Source organism: Callithrix jacchus, chromosome 4, assembly GCF_049354715.1.
Source record: "Callithrix jacchus isolate 240 chromosome 4, calJac240_pri, whole genome shotgun sequence".
Classification (NCBI taxonomy): domain Eukaryota; kingdom Metazoa; phylum Chordata; class Mammalia; order Primates; family Cebidae; genus Callithrix; species Callithrix jacchus.
The window spans coordinates 161,471,283-161,489,404 of NC_133505.1; the positions used below are offsets into that span (position 1 = coordinate 161,471,283).

The window sequence follows — 18,122 nt, forward strand, 5'->3', positions numbered from 1 at the left end:
ATCTGTTGTTTAAGCCACTCAGTCTGTGGCACTAATTATGGCAGCCCTAGCAAACTAATACAAGTTTTGTGTGTGTGTTTTTTTTCTTTCATTTGTATCATAAAGTGACATTTCTCCCACAGCAAAAGCATAAGCAAATCTATGGAATCTCTTCAAGGCCCCCCACTTTCCTGCTCCTTCTCCAATCCTGCCTGATCACTGCAGACCTGCTACTCAACTGTCATCCTGGGGTTTATTATTTTTCTTCCTCTCCTAGCTCCATTCCTTTTTTTTTTTCTAGTTTTTTAATTATTATTTTAAAATATTTATTTATTTGAGACAGGGTCTCTCTCTGTCACCCAGGCTGGAGTGAAGTGGTGTGATCGTGGCTCACTGCAGCCTCTACTTCCCAGGCTCAAACAATCCTCCCACCTCAGCCTCCAGAGTAGCTAGGACCACAGGTGTGCACTACCATGCCTAGCCATTCTTTTTCATTTAAAAAAAAATAGAAACAGGGTCACACCATGTTGCCCAGGTTGGTCTCGAACTCCTGAGCTCAAGCAGTCTGCCCGCCTCGATCTCTCAAAGTGCCGGGATTGCAGGTGCTGGCCACTGTGCCCAGCCTTCATTCTTTCTACATCCCATTTCCTCTTCTTTCCTGTTTCCATTTCCATTTTACTATAACATACTCTACAGTAACTTCCCAAGAAATGGTGAAGTGGAAATAAGTTTTCTAAGTCCTTCATGTCAAAAAAAGAAAAAAGAAAAGCCCCCATTCAGCTCTCCTTTTTGATTAACAGATTGGGCTAAGATTCGAATTTTAGGCTACGAAAAAATTGTGCAGCCAGTTTGTATCCATTTGCTGGGGCTGCTGTAACAAAGTACCACAGACTGGGTGGCTTAACCAACAGAAACTTCTTGTCTCGGAGCTCTGGAGGCTGAAAGTCCAAGATCAAGGTGCTGGCAGGGTTGGTTCCTTCTGAGGGCTGTGAGGGAGGTGGAATTTTTCCCCAGCTTCTGGTGGGTTTATGGAAATGTTCGAGTTCCTTGGCTTGTCAAAGGATGTCACTCTCATCTCTGCCCTCTTCACACAGTGTTCTCCCTGTGTGGGTATCTGTGTCCAAATTTCCCCTTTTAATAAGGACATCAGTCAGACTGGATTGGAGGCTTACTATGACCTCATCTTGACTAATTATACCTGCAACTACTCTCTTTCTATATAAGGTCACATTCAGGGGGACTGAGGGTTAGGACTGCAGCATATAAATTCTGGGAAGACCACAATTCAACCCACAATACAGCCTTTTTAACAAACTGTGCTAGAACAATTTCATGCCCAAAAAGATTGAGTCAGACCCTTATCTCACACCAAATCTAGAAACTAACTCAAAATGGATTGAAGACCTAAATGTAAGAGCTATAACTATAAAACCACTAGAAGAATGTACAGAAGAAAATGTTCAAGAATTATTAAATATTTAGTCATCCCACAGTATCTATGTAGGATTGGTTTCAGGACCCTGGCAGACACCAAAATTTGAGAATGCTCCAGTCTCTTACATAAAATGACAGAGTATCTGCATCTAACCTATGCACGTCTTCCCGAATACTTTAAATCATCTCTAGATTACTTATAAGACCTAATACTGTGTTACTGTTACGTAAATAGTTGTTATACTTTATTGTTTTTTATTTGCATTATTTTTTATTATAGTAGGGTTTTTCTTCCCCAAATACTTTTGAATCTAAGTTGCTTGAATCCTCTTCACTGTGGTTTCTAATCTCTCTTTCCAGGTTCATCTTTTGTGGCCAAAAAACTGTGAGCTGAACAACCTGCACAGTCATAAGGAATTCACTTGTCTCTTGCTGGAACTTCTATTAGTTGAATATAGGACCCACGGAAATGACCCTCTCTGATTTATTTATTTATTTAGAGACAGAGTTTCACTCTGTAGCCCAGGCTGGAGTGCAGTGGCGCAATCTCAGCTCACTGTAGCCCCTGCCTCCTGGGTTCAAGCGATTCTCCTGCCTCAGCCTCCCTGAGTAGCTGGGACTACAGGCGTGTGTCCCCACACCTGGCTAATTTTTGTATTTTTAGTAGAGATGGGGTTTCACTGTCTCCTGACCTCGTGATCCACCCCCTTTGGCCTCCCAAAATGCTGGGATTACAGGCATGAGCCACCACGCCTGGCCCTATTTTTTTTTAATCTTTCTTTTTTGTTTTTAAACCACCTTATTGAGGTACGATTGACATACAAAAAAGCTATGCATATTTAATGTATACATCTTGTTCAGTTTGGGGATAAGTATGCATCCATGAAACTATCGCCATATTCAAGATGTAATATACTTCCTCACATGTCTCAATGTCTTTTTGTCCAGCTTTCTGAGATTTCTCTTCAACACTTTCCCTCCAATATTCCATAGCATTTTTGTTAGGAAAACATCTTCCATAGACTGAATGTTTATATCACTCCAAAATGCATATACTGAGATCTTATCCTGCGGTGTGATGCTATTAGGAGGTGAGAACTTTGGGGGTGATTAGGTTATGAGTGGGATTAATTACCTCCTAAAAGAGAAATCCAAGAGCTTCTTTCACTTTCTGCCATGTGAATCTGGAAGCAGACCCTTTTCAGACATCCAATCTGCCAGCACTTTGATCTAGGACTTCACAGCCTCTGGGACTATGAGAAATAAATTTCTTCTGATTATAAGCCACCCAGCCTATGGTGGTTTGCTACAGCAGCCCAAGCAGGCTGAGATGATCTCTTTGCTCTTATCTGACTGCCCTATTTTCAGGGTATCTTTCTCTTGTGTCACAGACCTAGAACTCTGAAGAGGCCACTAGTTAGAAAAAGGACATTGTCTTCTCTTATGTTCCCTGAGTTGTTTCTTGGTTTTCCTCATTCATTTCCATGATCTTTGTTAATCAGCTTCATCAGGAGAATTAGAAAGATTAATTGAGGCTCTGAATCTGTGGGTGAGGTTTGCCAACTTGTAGGCTTTGCTCAAGGATATATGGGCAGGGACTGTCTTCTATACATCTTAATGGCAAAGCAGCTCTAATTTTGCCCACTTTATCCTAACAGAATATCACAGACTGAGTAATTTATACAGAAAATAGATTCATTTGGCTCACAGTTCTGGAGGCTGAGAGTCAATGATCAAGGGGCTGCATCTGGTGATGGCCTTCTTGCTGAGTTACAATATGACAGAAGACTCACATAGTGAGGATGCAGGCAAATGACATGCAGAGATAAAAGGATAATTAGGCTTATCCTTTTATAAGGAACCTACTCTCATAAAAAGAGCATCAATCCATTCATGAAGAAAGAGCCCTCATGGCCTAATCACCTCTTGAAGATCCCACCTCTTAATACTATTTCATTGTCAATTAAATTTTAATGTGAGTTTTTGAGGGGACATTCAAACCACAGCATACCACGCCAGGCTCCCTAAAACTCATGTCTTTTTCACATCCAAAATACATTCTTTTCATCCCAGTATCCCCAAAATTTTGGGAGATTTGAGGTTTTATTTATTTGTTTTTTGAGGCAGGGTCTTGCTCTGTCACCCAGGCTGGAGTGCAGTGGCATGATCACAGCTCACTGCAGCCTCAACCTGACGGGCAAACAGTACTCCCACTTCAGCTTCTCAAGGAGCTGGGACTACAGGCACACACTACCACATCCAACTAATTATTCTTTATTTTTTAAAGAGATGAGGTCTCACTATGTTGCCTAGTCTGGTCTTGAATTTCCGGCCTCAAACAATCCTCCTATCTCAGCTTTCCAAAGTGCCAGGATTACAGGCATGAACCATCACACTCAGCCCTTCTTTCTTTTTTTTTTTTTCACTGAGGCTGGAATGCAGGCAATATCATGGATCACTGCAGTCTTGACCTTCCAGGCTCACTCAATTCTCCCAGCTCAGCCTCCCAAGTCGCTGGGACTATAGGTGTGCACCACCGTGCCCAGATAATTTTTTAATTTTTTGTAGAGACTGTTTTTTTTTTTATCATGTTTCTCAGGCTCCCAGAAGTTTTAACTAACTCTAGTAACAATTCAAAAGTCCAAAATCCGGAGTCTCATCTGAGTCAGATATAAGTGAGACTTAAGGCAAGATTCATCTGAGGCAAAATTTCCTTCCAGCTGTGAGCCAAGGTGTGCTGCACTGGAATGTGGGCAGCAAAGAAACTGGGGAAGCTCTGGGCAGTGAGTCTGCAGAGAATGTCCCAGGCTCACTCCTCAGAACCATTCTGTCCCTGTAGAGCTCTGGACCTGTGATGGATAGAAGAGGCAACCTGGAAGATCTCTAAAATGCCTTCCGAATTTTTCTCCCATTCTCTTAATGAAAGACACCTGGCTCACATTTTTCCGTGGGCTTCAGCAAATGATCACTCGGCCACATCTTTAGTATTCTCTACTGAACAGGCTTTTTCACTCTTCTTTTTTTTTTAATTATTTATTTATTTATTTGAAATGGAGTGTCCCTCTTGTTGCCCAGGCTGGAGTGCAATGGTGCGATCTCGGCTCACTGCAATCTCTGCCTCCTGGGTTCAAGTGATTCTTTTGCCTCAGCCTCCTGAGCAGCTGGAATTACAGATGCTTGCTACCATGTCCAGCTAATTTTTGTATTTTTAGTAGAGATGGGGTTTCACCATGTTGGCCAGAATGGTCTTGAACTTCTGACCTCAGATGACCCACCCGCCTTGGCCTCTCAAAGTGCTGGGATTAAAAGTATAAACCACAGCACCCAGCCTGCTTTTTCACTCTTGACATGGGCAGGCTGTAAATTTTTCAAATCTTTCTATTCTACTTTCTTTTAATTATAAATTCTGTCTTTAAGTCATTTCCTACCTCTTATATGCAATTTAAACTGACCACAAAGCAGCCTGAATGCTTTGCTGCTTGGAAATTTCTTCACCCAGATATCCTAGTCCATTGCTTTTTTTTTTTGAAATGGAGTTTCATTCTGTCGCCCAGGCTGGAATGCAGTGGTGCAATCTTGGCTCACTGCAACCTCTGCCTCCCAGGTTCAAGTGATTTTCTTGCCTCAGCCTCCTGAGTAGCTGGGATTACAAACACCTGCCACCACACCCAGCTAATTCTTGTATTTTTAGTGGAGATGGAGTTTCACTACGTTGGCCAGGCTGGTCTTGAACTCCTAACCTCAAATGATCTGCCTGCCTCGTCCTCCTAAAGTGCTGGGATTACAGGTGTGAGCCACCATGTTCAGCCAGTTCATTGCTCTTAAGATCTGCATTCCATAAAGTCCTAGGACACAGACACAATTCTGGCAAGTTCTTTGCAACTGTGTAACAAGGATAGCCTTTACTTCAGTTTCCAATACCTTCTTCTGTAGTATCATCTAAGACCTCATTAAAATGGCTTTTACTATTTGTATTTCTGTCATCATTCTGATCTTTAGCACTCAATCTCCAAGAATTTTCAGACTTGTCCTAAGACTCTGTTTTTCTGAACACTCACCAGAATAGCTCCTAATGCTCCATTTGTAGTAATCTAGGCTTTTATAGCCTATCTCTCCAAATTCTTCCAGGCTCTACCTGGCACCCACTTCCAAAGCCACTTCCACATTTTCAGGTATTTGTTACAGCAGCAGTCCTACTGATAGCAGCAGGAGGCAGTCAAATGTCTAGGCAGACAGGGACAGGTCCCTGGTGAAACCCCACCTTCAAGTCAAAGACAGTTTAAAGCCTGAAAGCCAAGCTACAAGTCCCAGGTAAATCCACAAACCAGACTGAGAGCTACTCTTCTTGTTTGGGTGCTTTCCTCTGATTGATCCTCACCCTTCACCTATTTTACATATGCCTACTCTTCCATAATTGGTGTCTCACACTCTTGTGCCCACCTTTGAGTGGTGCCTTTGTTTTAGCTGTTTTTGTTTACTCACAAACCAATCAGCACACCCTCCCCATTCTGAGTCCATAAAAGGCCCAGATCCAGCCACATTAAGGAAAAACCAGCTGACTTTGGTTGGGGGACCACCCTCAAATCCCCTCTCTGTTGAGAGCTGTTTCGTTGCTCAATAGGAGTCTTTTTCACCTTCCTCACCTTTCGATTGTCAGCATAAACTAATTCTTGGACACGGGACAAGAACTTGGGACCCACCAAACGCAGGGACACAGAAGACTGTAACACTGCGTCCCTCTGCCCTCTGCCAGCAGAGGACAGCTGCCCCATGCAAGAGGAAGCAGGAATGGGGCTGAGTCAGCCCCAGAGCAGCAGGCCGGAGTGGGCAAGGCACTGACAGAGCTGTTAATGCACCACCATCCATTGGGCTGCAGAAGGCAGGACTAAAAGCACCAATTCTCTTCTGGAGCTTTGGGGTCATGGACACGCCTGCCTGGGTGCCACTGCATTCCCCTTGTCTGGACACAGGAATCTACTGAAGGATTTGCTTGCAACATGCCTGGGCCAGGCACAAGTCCCGCCCATGTGCTAGTACTTGGAATAGCTGGCCAAACCCTGCACTCACTCACACATCCGTTTTCTCCAGGGGCTGAGCATGCAGTCGCAGTTTCCACAGGATCCACAAGTACACTTGGCATCTCGTACAGCGAGCTCAGGCCCCAACAAGGCTAGCAAAGTGGCCAAAAAATCCTGTGTCACCACTTCTCAGTACCAGTTTTCTGACTTAATCTGCTTTCTGCTGCTACTAATATAGCAGACTGGATAATTTATGAAGAGAAGAGACTTTTTTGGCTTACAGTTCAAGAGACTGAGAAGTCTAAGACTGAGGAGCTACAGCTGGTGAGGGTCTTCTTGGTGCATCATCACATAGCAAGAGGCATCACATGGCAAAGAAGAGCATGTGTGATATAGAAAAAGAAATGGGGCCAAATGTGTCCTTCTATCAGGCACCTACTTCCTCAATAACCAACCCACTCAGTGACAATGGAAACATCCATTCATGAGGGCAGAACCTTCATGGCCCAATCGCCTCTTAAAGGTCCTCTTTTTTTGAGACAAAGTTTTACTTTTGTTGCCCAGGCTGGAGTGCAGTGGCACGATCTTAGCTCACTATGACTATGCCTATGCCTCCCCGGTTCAAGCAATTCTCCTGCCTCAGTCTCTCAAGTAGCTGGGATTACAAGCGCCCGCCACCACACCCAGCTAATTTTTGTAGTTTTAATAGAGATGGATTTTCATCATGTTGGCCAGGATAGTCTCTAACTCCTGACCTCAGGTGATCTACTGGCTTTGGCCTCCCACAGTGCTGAGACTACAGGCGTGAGCCACCATGCCCAGCCAGGTCCCACCTACCTCTTAATATCATTACAATGGCAACTAAATTTCAACACGAGGTTTGGAGGGGACATTCAAACCACAGCACTAACTCTGCAGATGTTGCCTACTTTATTTAATGTTTTTAGCAGAAAAAGAAAAAGTGTCCGTTATTCCTTACATTAACTTCTTTGTTAAGCATCATCCCCTATACCTGATATCTGCAAATTTTGAGTCCCTCCAAGGTATTGCATAGTGGATTGGCTCTCTCTTAGCAGTACCTTATTGCCCAGGCTGTAGTAAAGAGGTGTGGTCTCAGCTCACTGCAGCCTCGACCTCTTGGGCTCAAGCAATCCTCCCACCTCAGCCTCCCAAGTAGCTGAGAATACAGGCCTACCCTACCACACCAAGCCAGCTAATTTTTCATTTTTGATAGATGCAGTGTCTCACTATGTTGTCCAGGGTGGTCTCCAATTCCTGGCCTCAATCAATCCTCCCACCTCAGTCTCCCAAAGGGCTGTGATTATAGGCATGAGCCACCATGCCTCACCTCTTCTTTTAATATAGAAGATATGACAGAGGCTCGGAGTTAGTAGAGGATTGATTGATCACTGTTGATTGATTTCCACTCATTCACTATATATTTACCACCGACTTCTTACCATATAGCAAGTACAGTTGCTCAAAGCACTGAAAAGCATGAGACGGGCCAGGCACAATGGCTCACACTTGTAATCCCAGGACTTTGGGAAGTCACAAGGGCAGATTGCTTGAGGCCAGGAGTTCGAAACCAACCTGGGAAATATAGTGAGACCACCTAATACAAAAAGTTTTTTAAATTAGCTGGGCACAGTGGCACACACTGGTAGTCCCAGCTACTTAGGAGGCTGAGATGGAAGATCTCTTGAGCCCAGGAGGTTGATGCTGCAGTGAGCTATGATCATGCCACTGCACTCTAGCCTGTGTGACAGTGACCCTGACTGAAAAATAAAAAAGTGAGACCCCTCCAAAAATTCTTACATTCTCTCTTTTTTTTTTTTTTAAGACAGGGTTTCTCTCAGTCAACCAGGCTGCAGTGTAGTGATGCGATCTCGGCTCACTGCAACCTCCGCCTCCCAGGTTCAAGTGATTCTCCTGTCTCAGCCTCCCTAGTAGCTGGGATTATAGGTGCGCACCACCACACCCAGCTAATATTTGTATTTTCCATAGAGAAGGGGTTTTGCCATGTTGGCCAGACTGGTCTTGAACCCTTGACCTCAGATGATCAACCTGCCTTGGCCTCCCAAAGTGCTGGGATTACAAGCGTGAGCCACCATGCCTGGCCAGTTCTCATATTCTTGACCTGAAATTGTTTACAGTCTAATGGTGAAGAGGGGAGATAAATGGATACAAGTACTACATAAGATACCATGAGACATTAGAAAGAGGAAACTCAAGTTTATCTTAAGACAGGGAAATCATTATAGAAGCAGCGATGTTTTCACCACAACTTAGAAGCGTAGGAGTTTAGAACCTATACAAGTTGGGTAAACAGCATGTAAATAACATGGTGTGCAGAGAGCATGGTACATTTGAGAACTTACAAGAGGCTTGATATTTCTGGAGCATGAAGTGTCACAAGAGAATAACTGCAAGTTGGCACCACATACAGCAAATGCAAATTAGTGTGACATGGACAGTTGCTGTGACAGAAGTATTTATAAAGAAGGTTGTTATCAACATGCAAAAACACTTTTAAAATAGTACAGAAAACTTGGTGTTTTCTTCTAAGTTCAATTCATAGTTCAGCCTCTTTGAACTCTGGGTAGATTATCTCTCAGTTTCTTTTAACAAACTGCTTTGGTTGGGATTTCTTCCTTTAGGAATGGTGTTTTCTCATTTCCTTAGGAAATAGGTGGAAGCTTAAACTAACTTCTCACACACTCCATCCTTTCTCAGACAGTCACGGGCATGTTTTTATAAAACTCTACTGTAATCCCAGCACTTTGGGAGGCCGAGGCAGGTGGATCACGAGGTCAAGAGATCGAGACCATTCTGGTCAACATGGTGAAACCCTGTCTCTACTAAAAATACAAAAAATTAGCTGGGCATGGTGGTGCGTGCCTGTAATCCCAGCTACTCAGGAGGCTGAGGCAAGAGAATTGCCTGAACCCAGGAGACGGAGGTTGCAGTGAGCTGAGATCGCACCATTGCACTCCAGCCTGGGTAACAAGAGTGAAACTCCGTCTCAAAAAAACAAAAACAAACAAACAAAACTCTAAATCGCCATTTATTTTATTGCTTTGTTTTTTATAAAACTCAAAATGACCAGGTGCAGTGGCTCACACCTGTAATCCCAGCACTTTGGAAGGCTGAGGTGGACAGATCACCTGAAGTCAGGAGTTCAATACCAGCCTGATCAACATGGTGAAACCCTGCCTCTACTAAAAACAGAAAAATTAGCTGGGCATGGTTGCACACACTGGTAATCTGAGCTACTCATGTGGCTGAGACAGGAGAATTGCTCGAACTCAGGAAGTGGAGATTGTGGTGAGCTGAGATCACGCCACTGCACTCCAGCCTGGGCAACAGAGCAAGACTCCATCTAAAAAAAAATAAAATAAAACTCTAAATAGCCATTTATTTTATTACTTTGATCAGATTAATAGATTATGGAGTAGTAGAACAAATCATTCCATTGGACTCCAAGTGGAAATATAGAAGTTATTCACTCCTTTCCCATTTTAAGAAACCAGAGATAGCTTCTGTTTTCTCATTATCTTCTACAAGGAATATATGCATTCTGGAGATTAACAAATTCACTAAAAGACACTCAAGAGTAAAAACTTTCAAGATCAAATGAGTTACTGGTAGAACTGAAATTGAAGAAGACATTATAGCATTAAATCAAGGTCTCATCCACTGAACTTCTTAAGAAATCAAAATTGATAATGGAATTTAAGACATTAGGCTCCTGTTTCATAGACCTCACTTTTCATTTCCTATTCCTGCCTTACTCAAATATTCATGAAGGATTTTCTTTCCCTTGAATTGGTTCCAACAGCAGTGTTTAAATATAGAAGCTCTTGGAGGAGTAAGCATTTAACCAGAATTTACTCCTAAACAATCCTTCGTGCCCTTTTCCACTTGTAACATTGAAGTTGTTAATTTACTTTTCTATTACTTTCCTAATCAAATAAACAGGAACATTTTAAACTAAAAAGCTTTTGTTCTTCATAAATACTTCTATTAGGGACCAACACTGCCAATAGCATTTCTTGAAAAGGTTTGTCTAAGTAAAATTTTTACCAGGTGATCCATATATGTAGAAGGAATTTGTAAAGCAGCTACTATCAGCATAATGTTAGGCATGAATTAGCAAACAGAAAAAATATATATGGTCCCCAGACCTGAGGAACATATTATCTTACTGAGGAGGAATATAGAGGAAACAGGCAAGTGATAATATAAGGCTATCAATGATCCATGGCAAAAGAGGGGTCATTAGTCCATTTGCTATACTTTCCTATCAAAAGTAGCACTGGAAGAGATTCTTATACTCTTCTAGAGACTTTATTGATCAGATGTGGGGAGGAGCCGGGAACCTGAATTTATAAGAGCCAGGTGTTATTATTGATCTTTTCAAAAAACTAGCACCTGGATTTATTGATTTTTTTCAAGTTTTTTTTTTTTGAGATGGAGTTTCGCTGTAGTTACTCAGACTGAAGTGCAATGGCACAGTCTTTGTGTCTTGATCTCCTTCAGTTCTGCTTTGATCTTAGTTATTTCTTGTCTTCTACTTGCTTTTGAGTTTTTTTTGATCTTGCTCCTCTAGGTCTTTCAATTTTGATGATACGGTGACCGTTTTAGATCTTTCCTTGTTTCTTATGTGGGCATTTGTTGCTATATATTTCCCTCTAGGCACAGCTTTAAATGTGTCCCATAGGTTCTGGTATGTTGTGTCTTTGTTCTTGTTGGTTTCGAAGAATATTTTTATTTCTGCCCTCATTTCATTGTTTATTCATTCTTCATTCAGAAGTAAGTTGTTCGGTTTCTATGTGATTGTGCGGTTTTGAGTGCTTTTCTTAATCCTGAGTTCTAATTTGATTGCATTGTGGTCTGAGAAACTGTTTGTTATGATTTCCATTCTTTTGCATTTGCTGAGGAGTGATTTACTTCCAATTATGCTGTCAATTTTAGAGTAAGTGTGATGTGCTGAGAAGAATGTATATTGTGTGGATTTGGGGTGGAGTGTTCTGTAAATGTCTATTAGGTCCACTTGGTCCAGATCTGTGTTCAAATCCTGGATATCCTTGTTGACTTACTGTCTCATTGATCTGTCCAATATTGTCAGTAGAATGTTAAAGTCTCCCACTATTATTATTCAGGAGTCTAAGTCTCTTTGTAGGTCATTAAGAACTTGATTTATGTATCTGGGTGCTCCTATATTGGGTGCATATATATTTAGGATAGTTAGCTCTTCTTGTTGCATTGATCCTTTCACCATTATGTAATGCCCTTCTTTGTCTCTTTTGATCTTCATTGGTTTAAAGTCTGTTTTATCAGAGACTAGGATTGCAACCCCTGTGTTTTTTTGCTTTCCATTTGCTTGGTAAATCTTCTTCTATCCCTTTATTTTGAGTCTATATGAGTCTTTGCATATGAGATAGGTTTCCTAAATACAGCACACCAATGGGTCTTGACTTTGTATCCAGTTTGACAGTCTGTGTCTTTTGATTGGGGCATTTAGGCCATTTGCATTCGACGTTAATATTATTATGTTTGAATGTGATCCTGCCATTTTGTTACTGGCTGGGTGTTTTGCCCGTTAGTTGACATGGTTTCTTCATTGTGTCATTGTTCTTCACTATTTGGTATGTTTTTGCAGTGGCTGGTACTGGTTGTTCCTTTCCATGTTTAGTACTTCCTTCAGTAGCTCTTGTAAGGCAGGTCTTGTAGTGATGAAATCTTTCAGCAATTCCTTGTCCATAGAGGATTTTATTTCTCCTTCACTTATGAAGCCTAGTTTGGCTGCATATGAAATTCTGGGTTGAAAGTTCTTTTCTTTAAGGATGTTGAATATTGACCCCCACTCCCTTCTAGCTTGTAGGGTTTCTGCTGAGAGATCACTGTGAGTCTGAGGGTCTTTCCTTTGTGGGTGACTCATATTTTCTCTGTGGCTGCCCTTGGACTGTTTTCCTTCATTTCAAACTTGGTGAATCTGACAATTATGTGCCTTGGGGTTGCTCTTCTTGAGGAGTATCTTTGTGGTGTTCTCTGTATTTCCTGGATTTGAATATGGGCCTGCCTTGTTAGGTTGGGGAAGTTCTCTTGAATAATACTCTGAAGAGTGTTTTCCAACTTGGATTCATTCTCCCTGTCACATTCAGGTATGCCAATCAAGCATAGATTAGGTCTTTTCACATAATCCCATAGTTCTTGGAGGCTTTGTTTATTTCTTTTCACTCTTTTTTCTCTAATCTTGCCTCCTCATTCTGTTCATTAATTTGATCTTCTATCTCTGATATCCTTTCTTCTGCTTGATCGATTAGGCTGTTGAAACTTGTGTATGCCTCTTGAAGTTCTTGTGCTGTGTTTTTCAGCTCCATCAAGTCATTTATGTTCTTCTCTAAGCTGGTTATTCTAGTTAGCATTTCATCTAACCTTTTTTCCACGTTCTTAGTTTCTTTTCATTGGGTTAGTACATGGTCTTTTAACTCAGAGAAGTTTGTTACTACCCACCTTCTGAAGCCTGCTTCTGTCAATTAGTCAAACTCATTCTCTGTGTTGCTTTGTTTCCTTGATGGTGAGGAGTTGTGATCCCTGGGAGGAGAAGAGGTGTTCTGGTCTTTGATGGTTTCATTCTTTTTGTGCTGGTTTCTTCCCATCTTTGTGGATTTATCTCACTTTGATGGTTGAAGTAGATGATTTCGGGAGGAATCTCCGAATGGATGTCCGGTCTGTTGAGGTTGGAGCTATATCCTTTTTGGCCTGTAGAGGCGCTGTGGGCTGTCTCAGATTCAGTCAGGTTGCCGGGTGGGTGGTTCTTCCCTGCAGTTTGTTTGCAGATAAGATTAGCCCCGCCTTTCCAATGGCGTCTCTCCTTCCCGGAGCTCCATCTTCCCAGCTGGGGTCAAAGTGGTGTATTTGCTGCCAAGCTCTCTAGCATGCGGGCTTCTGTTTGAGGTTTGTGGTGGCGGGGCCCACCTGGCCTTATGCCTGTTTCCCTGCTTTCAACTCTACCTCTTTCTGTGGGACACTCCGTCCCGAGGCGTTACTCCAAACTTCCGCTGACAACGTGCAGCGCCCCGCAGGAGCCATCCCTCAGGTCCGTGCCGACAACTTGTGGCACCCGGCTCCGTCGCCCAGATTTGCATCAAGAACCCGCCCCCGCCCCTCAGTCTGGCGGGGCTGTCCTGGACCATGGCTTGCAGGAGGGATGAGGTAAGTAAGGATCCGAATGGAAGCACCCAGGGGGTGAAGCGCCCGACCCTCCAAGCCGGCTGCACGTTCCGGGTGGGGATGCGCCCCGCCCTGTCTCGGTTCACCCGCCCTGGGCGGCTCTCGCCCTGCGGCTCCTTCCCTGGGCTCTTTTCAGTGCCCTACCAGTCCCACCAATGCGACCCTAGCACCTTACTTGGTATGGTGAAGTCCTCTAGCCCTCTGCGTCTCATTCGCTGGGAGCTGCATTCCGGTGTTACCTCCTCTCGGCCATCTTGACGCTGCCCCCGCCAGAAGCCTGTAGTCCTTCTTAGCTACTCAGGAGGCTGAGGCAGGAGAATCGCTTGAACCCAGGAGGCAGAAGTTGCAGTGAGCCGAGGTAGCGCCACTACACTCCAGGCTGGCAACAGAGCAAGACTCTGTCTCAAAAAAAAAAAATTATGTATGTATATACACACATACATATACTAAAAAGACTAGGGAAAAACAAAAAAAGACTTAAGGCCATGTGAATAGGTAACTAGATCTTGAAATAAAACAGTTAAGGAAATTGGCTTCATATTAATACCTGTGTCAGTACTGAGAGGAATCAGTTGATGTATTTAATAATAAATACTGAAAAGCCGGGCACAGTGGCTCACGCCTGTAACCCCGGCACTTAGGGAGGCTGAGGCAGGTGGATCACGAGGTCAGGAGTTTAAGACTAGCCTGGTCAACATGGTTAAACCCCGTCTCTACTAAAAATACAAAAATTAGCTGGGTGTGGTGGCAGGTGCCTGTAATCCCAGATACTCGGGAGGCTGAGGCAGAGAATCGCTTGAACCTGCAAGGTGGAGGTTGCAGTGAGCTGAGATCGTGCCACTGCACTCCAGCCTGGGCAACAGAGCGAGATTCCGTCTCAAAATAATAATAAATGCTGAAAAAGATGTAAATTTAGTATTATGGTTAATCACATTCTGATTAGAGGCTTGGCCCCTGGGGTTGCGCTTGGTATGCGTCATCTATTTCGCTGCAGAACTCTCAACTCTTAATAAAAGGAGGCACAGCCAGATACCAAACTACTGTGTGTAGGAGTTACTGTGAGTAGCACACATGCCAGCTTGTAAAACTAGTACATTTCTCTGTTTTCCTTAAATCTCTTTCTGATAACCTCATGTCACCAAATAAGAAATTTAAGCTGTATTGTCATCATGCTAAATATAAAAAAATTAGACCCATACAGGTAACAGGAGTCACAAATTAGGGCCCATCAGCTTAGGCTTAATTCCTGGGTACGTTTTATTAGCCTACGTACATATTGCATATAAATAGAATTTATTAACTACTAAAAATTTGCAAGTATTTGCCAGAATTAATATGGGAAGCTTTCACATAAAACTTTATTTGAAGCTTCTATTACAAAATCAGATCTGGCACTATTTTGCCTACACTGAGATTCTTTTTTTTTTTTTTTTTTTGAGACACAATTTCACTCTGTTGCCCAGGCTGGAGTGCAGTGGCATGATCTTGGTTCATTGCAACCTCCATTTCCGGGGTTCAACTGATTCTCATGCTTCAGCCTCCCAAGTAACTGGGATTACAGGCACCTACCACCAGGTCCAGCTAACTTTTTATTTTTAGTAAAGACAGGGTTTTACCATGTTGGCTGGACTGGTCTCAAACCCCTGACTTCAAGTGATCCATCTGCTCACCTTGGCTTCCCAAAGTGCTGGGATTACAGGTATGAGCCACCGTGCCCAGCCAGGCCCACACTGATTCAGCAGCAATTGGCTTTAGCTGAATAGCCCCTGTCCCTTTTAAAGGGGTATCTTCTTGTAGCTTGCCACAGTCCCCAACCTTGTTTATGGTCTTAAACCTAAATGCTTCAGCCAGTGATTTGGCCTTCGTCCCTGTAAACATTTGATTTTTGCCGCTCCAACCCACAGGGTTTTGAGAGAGAAGTGTGACCAGAGTTCAGTAACCCAACGGTCCAACTAGGCATGTGTTTAAGGGTCTCTGAAAACACATTGTGTTTGAAATCTGTATGTTTGCTAGTTACTGACTTGCTGAAAAAAAGAAAAAAAAAAAGAAATCTGTAGGTTGTTAAAACATTGAAGTAACAAGGAGAAATGCCAGCTCTGTACTGGATTGTCTAACACCTATTTTACAGTGTGGAGGTTTTAATATTTTTAATTAAATGGAGAAGGGGCACATGGCCCATCAACAGTTTTTCAGTGCTAAACACCAGGAAAATCATTACCTGGACCCTAAATTGAAACTCAAGGAGGTTTTTCACCCCCAGGTTTTCAGATAGACGAAGAGTCAAAAATTGGAGGATCTATAGTTGAGATTATTTGGAGTAGTTTGTCAGAAGTCACAAACGACTCTGGTGGCATGGTGGCTCACACCTATAATCCCTGCAGTTTGGGAGGCTGACGAGGATGGATCACCTGAGGTCAGGAGTTCAAGACCAGCCTGGCCAACATGGTGAAACCTTGTCTCTACTAAAAATATTAAAAAATTAGCTGGGCATGGTGGCACATGCCTGTAATCCCAGCTACTTGGGAGGCTCAGGCAAGAGAATTGCTTAAACCCTGGAAGCAGAGGTTGCAGTGAGCCGAGACGGCACCATTGCACTCTGGCCTAGGCGACAGAGTAAGACTGTCTCTAAAATAATAAAAAATAAAAAAACAGAAGGTAGTAGGTAGCCAGTGAACTCTCATCTTACATGGTAAGGATATAAAAATACCCCAAGTAAATAAGAGGACACTCCTAATTTTGCTTTTAATTGATTAAGGTCAAAGTGGAATAATGCATAATATTATTACAGATATAATTATTACAGATATAATACTCCAACCTGGGTGACAGAGCCAGACTCCATCTCAAAAACAATTTAAAATAAAAATAAATAAACAAAATGGAATACATAAACACACAAAGCTACACCAAATTCCTTTAATCTCAACCTGTAGTTATTACATTTTCTCATATTTTAGTAAGTCATAAAGTTGTTTTTTGCTACATACCCAGACAAGATAGCCTTACGGGCTCAATAGTAAGTTGTGAAAACTGCAACAAGTTAAAATACACAAAAATATAAATTCCAAATTTATTATAAAACAAAGAAAATAATAAAGATTATTCTCAATGTGAGATTAGATAATATTAAAAGTAACTTAAGAATTATCTGAATTAATTTCAGATTGTAGTAGAAAAAGAAAAGAAGGGACAAGGAGGGGAGAGAAGATTGAACAATGTGTGCTCAAACTGCTTGTAAAAAACTAGAGGGATTAAAAAGACTCTGTCTCATTGTTGATGCCAACCATTACAGGAGTATAGATTAAATACTGCTTTTGAAAAAATGAATAGTCAGTACTAGTAAATTTCAAAATAATGGAGTAATATATTGCAATAAGCGCTACAAAAATTGATCATGAACTAATTGCCAATCATTGTTCAAAGGATTTCACTCTGTCACCCAGACTGGAGTATAGTAATGCTATCATAGCTCACTGCAGCCTCAAACTCCTGGGCTCCAGAGATCCTCCCACCTCAGCCTCCTGAGTTATTGGGACTACAGACATATACCACTATGCCTCACTAATTTTTTTATTTTTTGTAGAGACTGGGTCTTGCTATGTTGCTCAGGCTGGTCTGGAACTCCCAGCTTCAAGCACATCCTCCTTCCCTAGTCTCCTAAAGTGTTGGGATTACAGACCTGAGCCACACAATGCCTGGCCTGTTTTCCCATTTTCACAGACGATGAAACTTCAATTTAAAGTATGTGGCACATATACAAATTGATACAGCAAATTATTTGTAGAACAGAAATTAAAAGCCCGATCTGTCTGATTCCAGAGCATGAGTTCTTAATAATCATGTCTTACTCGCTATTAAAACATTTGTGAGGATATAGCAAAGAAAATATAATTCATAGCTGGTTGTGGTGGCTCCTGCCTATAGCCCTAGCAGTTTGTAAGGCCGAGGCAGGCTGATCACCTGAGGTCAGGAGTTCGAGACCAGCCTGGCCAACATGGCAAAACTTTATCTCTACTAAAAATGCAGAAATTAGCTGGGCATTGTGCTGGGCACTTGTAATCCCAGCTACTCGGGAGTCTGAGGCAGGAGAATCGCTTGAACCCAGGAGGCAGAGGCTGCAGTGTTCTGAGATTGCACCACTGCACTCCAGGCTGGGTGACAGAGACTTCGTCTCAAAAAAGAAAATACAATAACAGAACAAAATGACAAAATGAAGAGATATATCATTTGTTTTAATGAATATATTTGAGTAGAATTTCCATGTTAAGAGAATGTCATTTTGGTTCTAAATGAGTCTAAATGCTATTTTTTGATGAAAAATGATAATCTGGGCTGGGCATGGTGGCTCACACCTGTAATCCCACCACATTGGGAGGCCAAGGCAGGCAGATCGCTTGAGTCCAGCAATTCAAGACCAGCCTGGACAGCGTGGCAAAACCCTATCTCTGCTAA

The 18,122-nt window shown here is 42.4% G+C and overlaps 1 protein-coding gene and 1 long non-coding RNA gene across 7 annotated transcripts in view; one reads left to right on the plus strand and one right to left on the minus strand.

Moving 5' to 3' along the window:
* Positions 1-13,938, minus strand: part of LOC103792688 (uncharacterized) — a 99,394-nt gene extending 85,456 nt beyond the window's left edge. Inside the window, exon 1 of the long non-coding RNA XR_008480891.2 lies at positions 13,846-13,938. This is a non-coding gene — a long non-coding RNA (uncharacterized LOC103792688). The remainder of the gene's footprint in view (positions 1-13,845) is intronic.
* SCAF8 (SR-related CTD associated factor 8) overlaps positions 13,291-18,122 on the plus strand; it is a 252,681-nt gene continuing 247,849 nt past the window's right edge. For all 6 annotated transcript variants that reach the window (XM_078370342.1, XM_078370344.1, XM_078370345.1 and 3 more), the window contains exon 1: positions 13,291-13,652. Coding sequence is in view for 2 of the 6 variants with exons in the window: in XM_078370337.1 (XP_078226463.1) it covers positions 13,648-13,652 (5 nt within the window). In the remaining 4 variants the exon portion in view is untranslated. The remainder of the gene's footprint in view (positions 13,653-18,122) is intronic.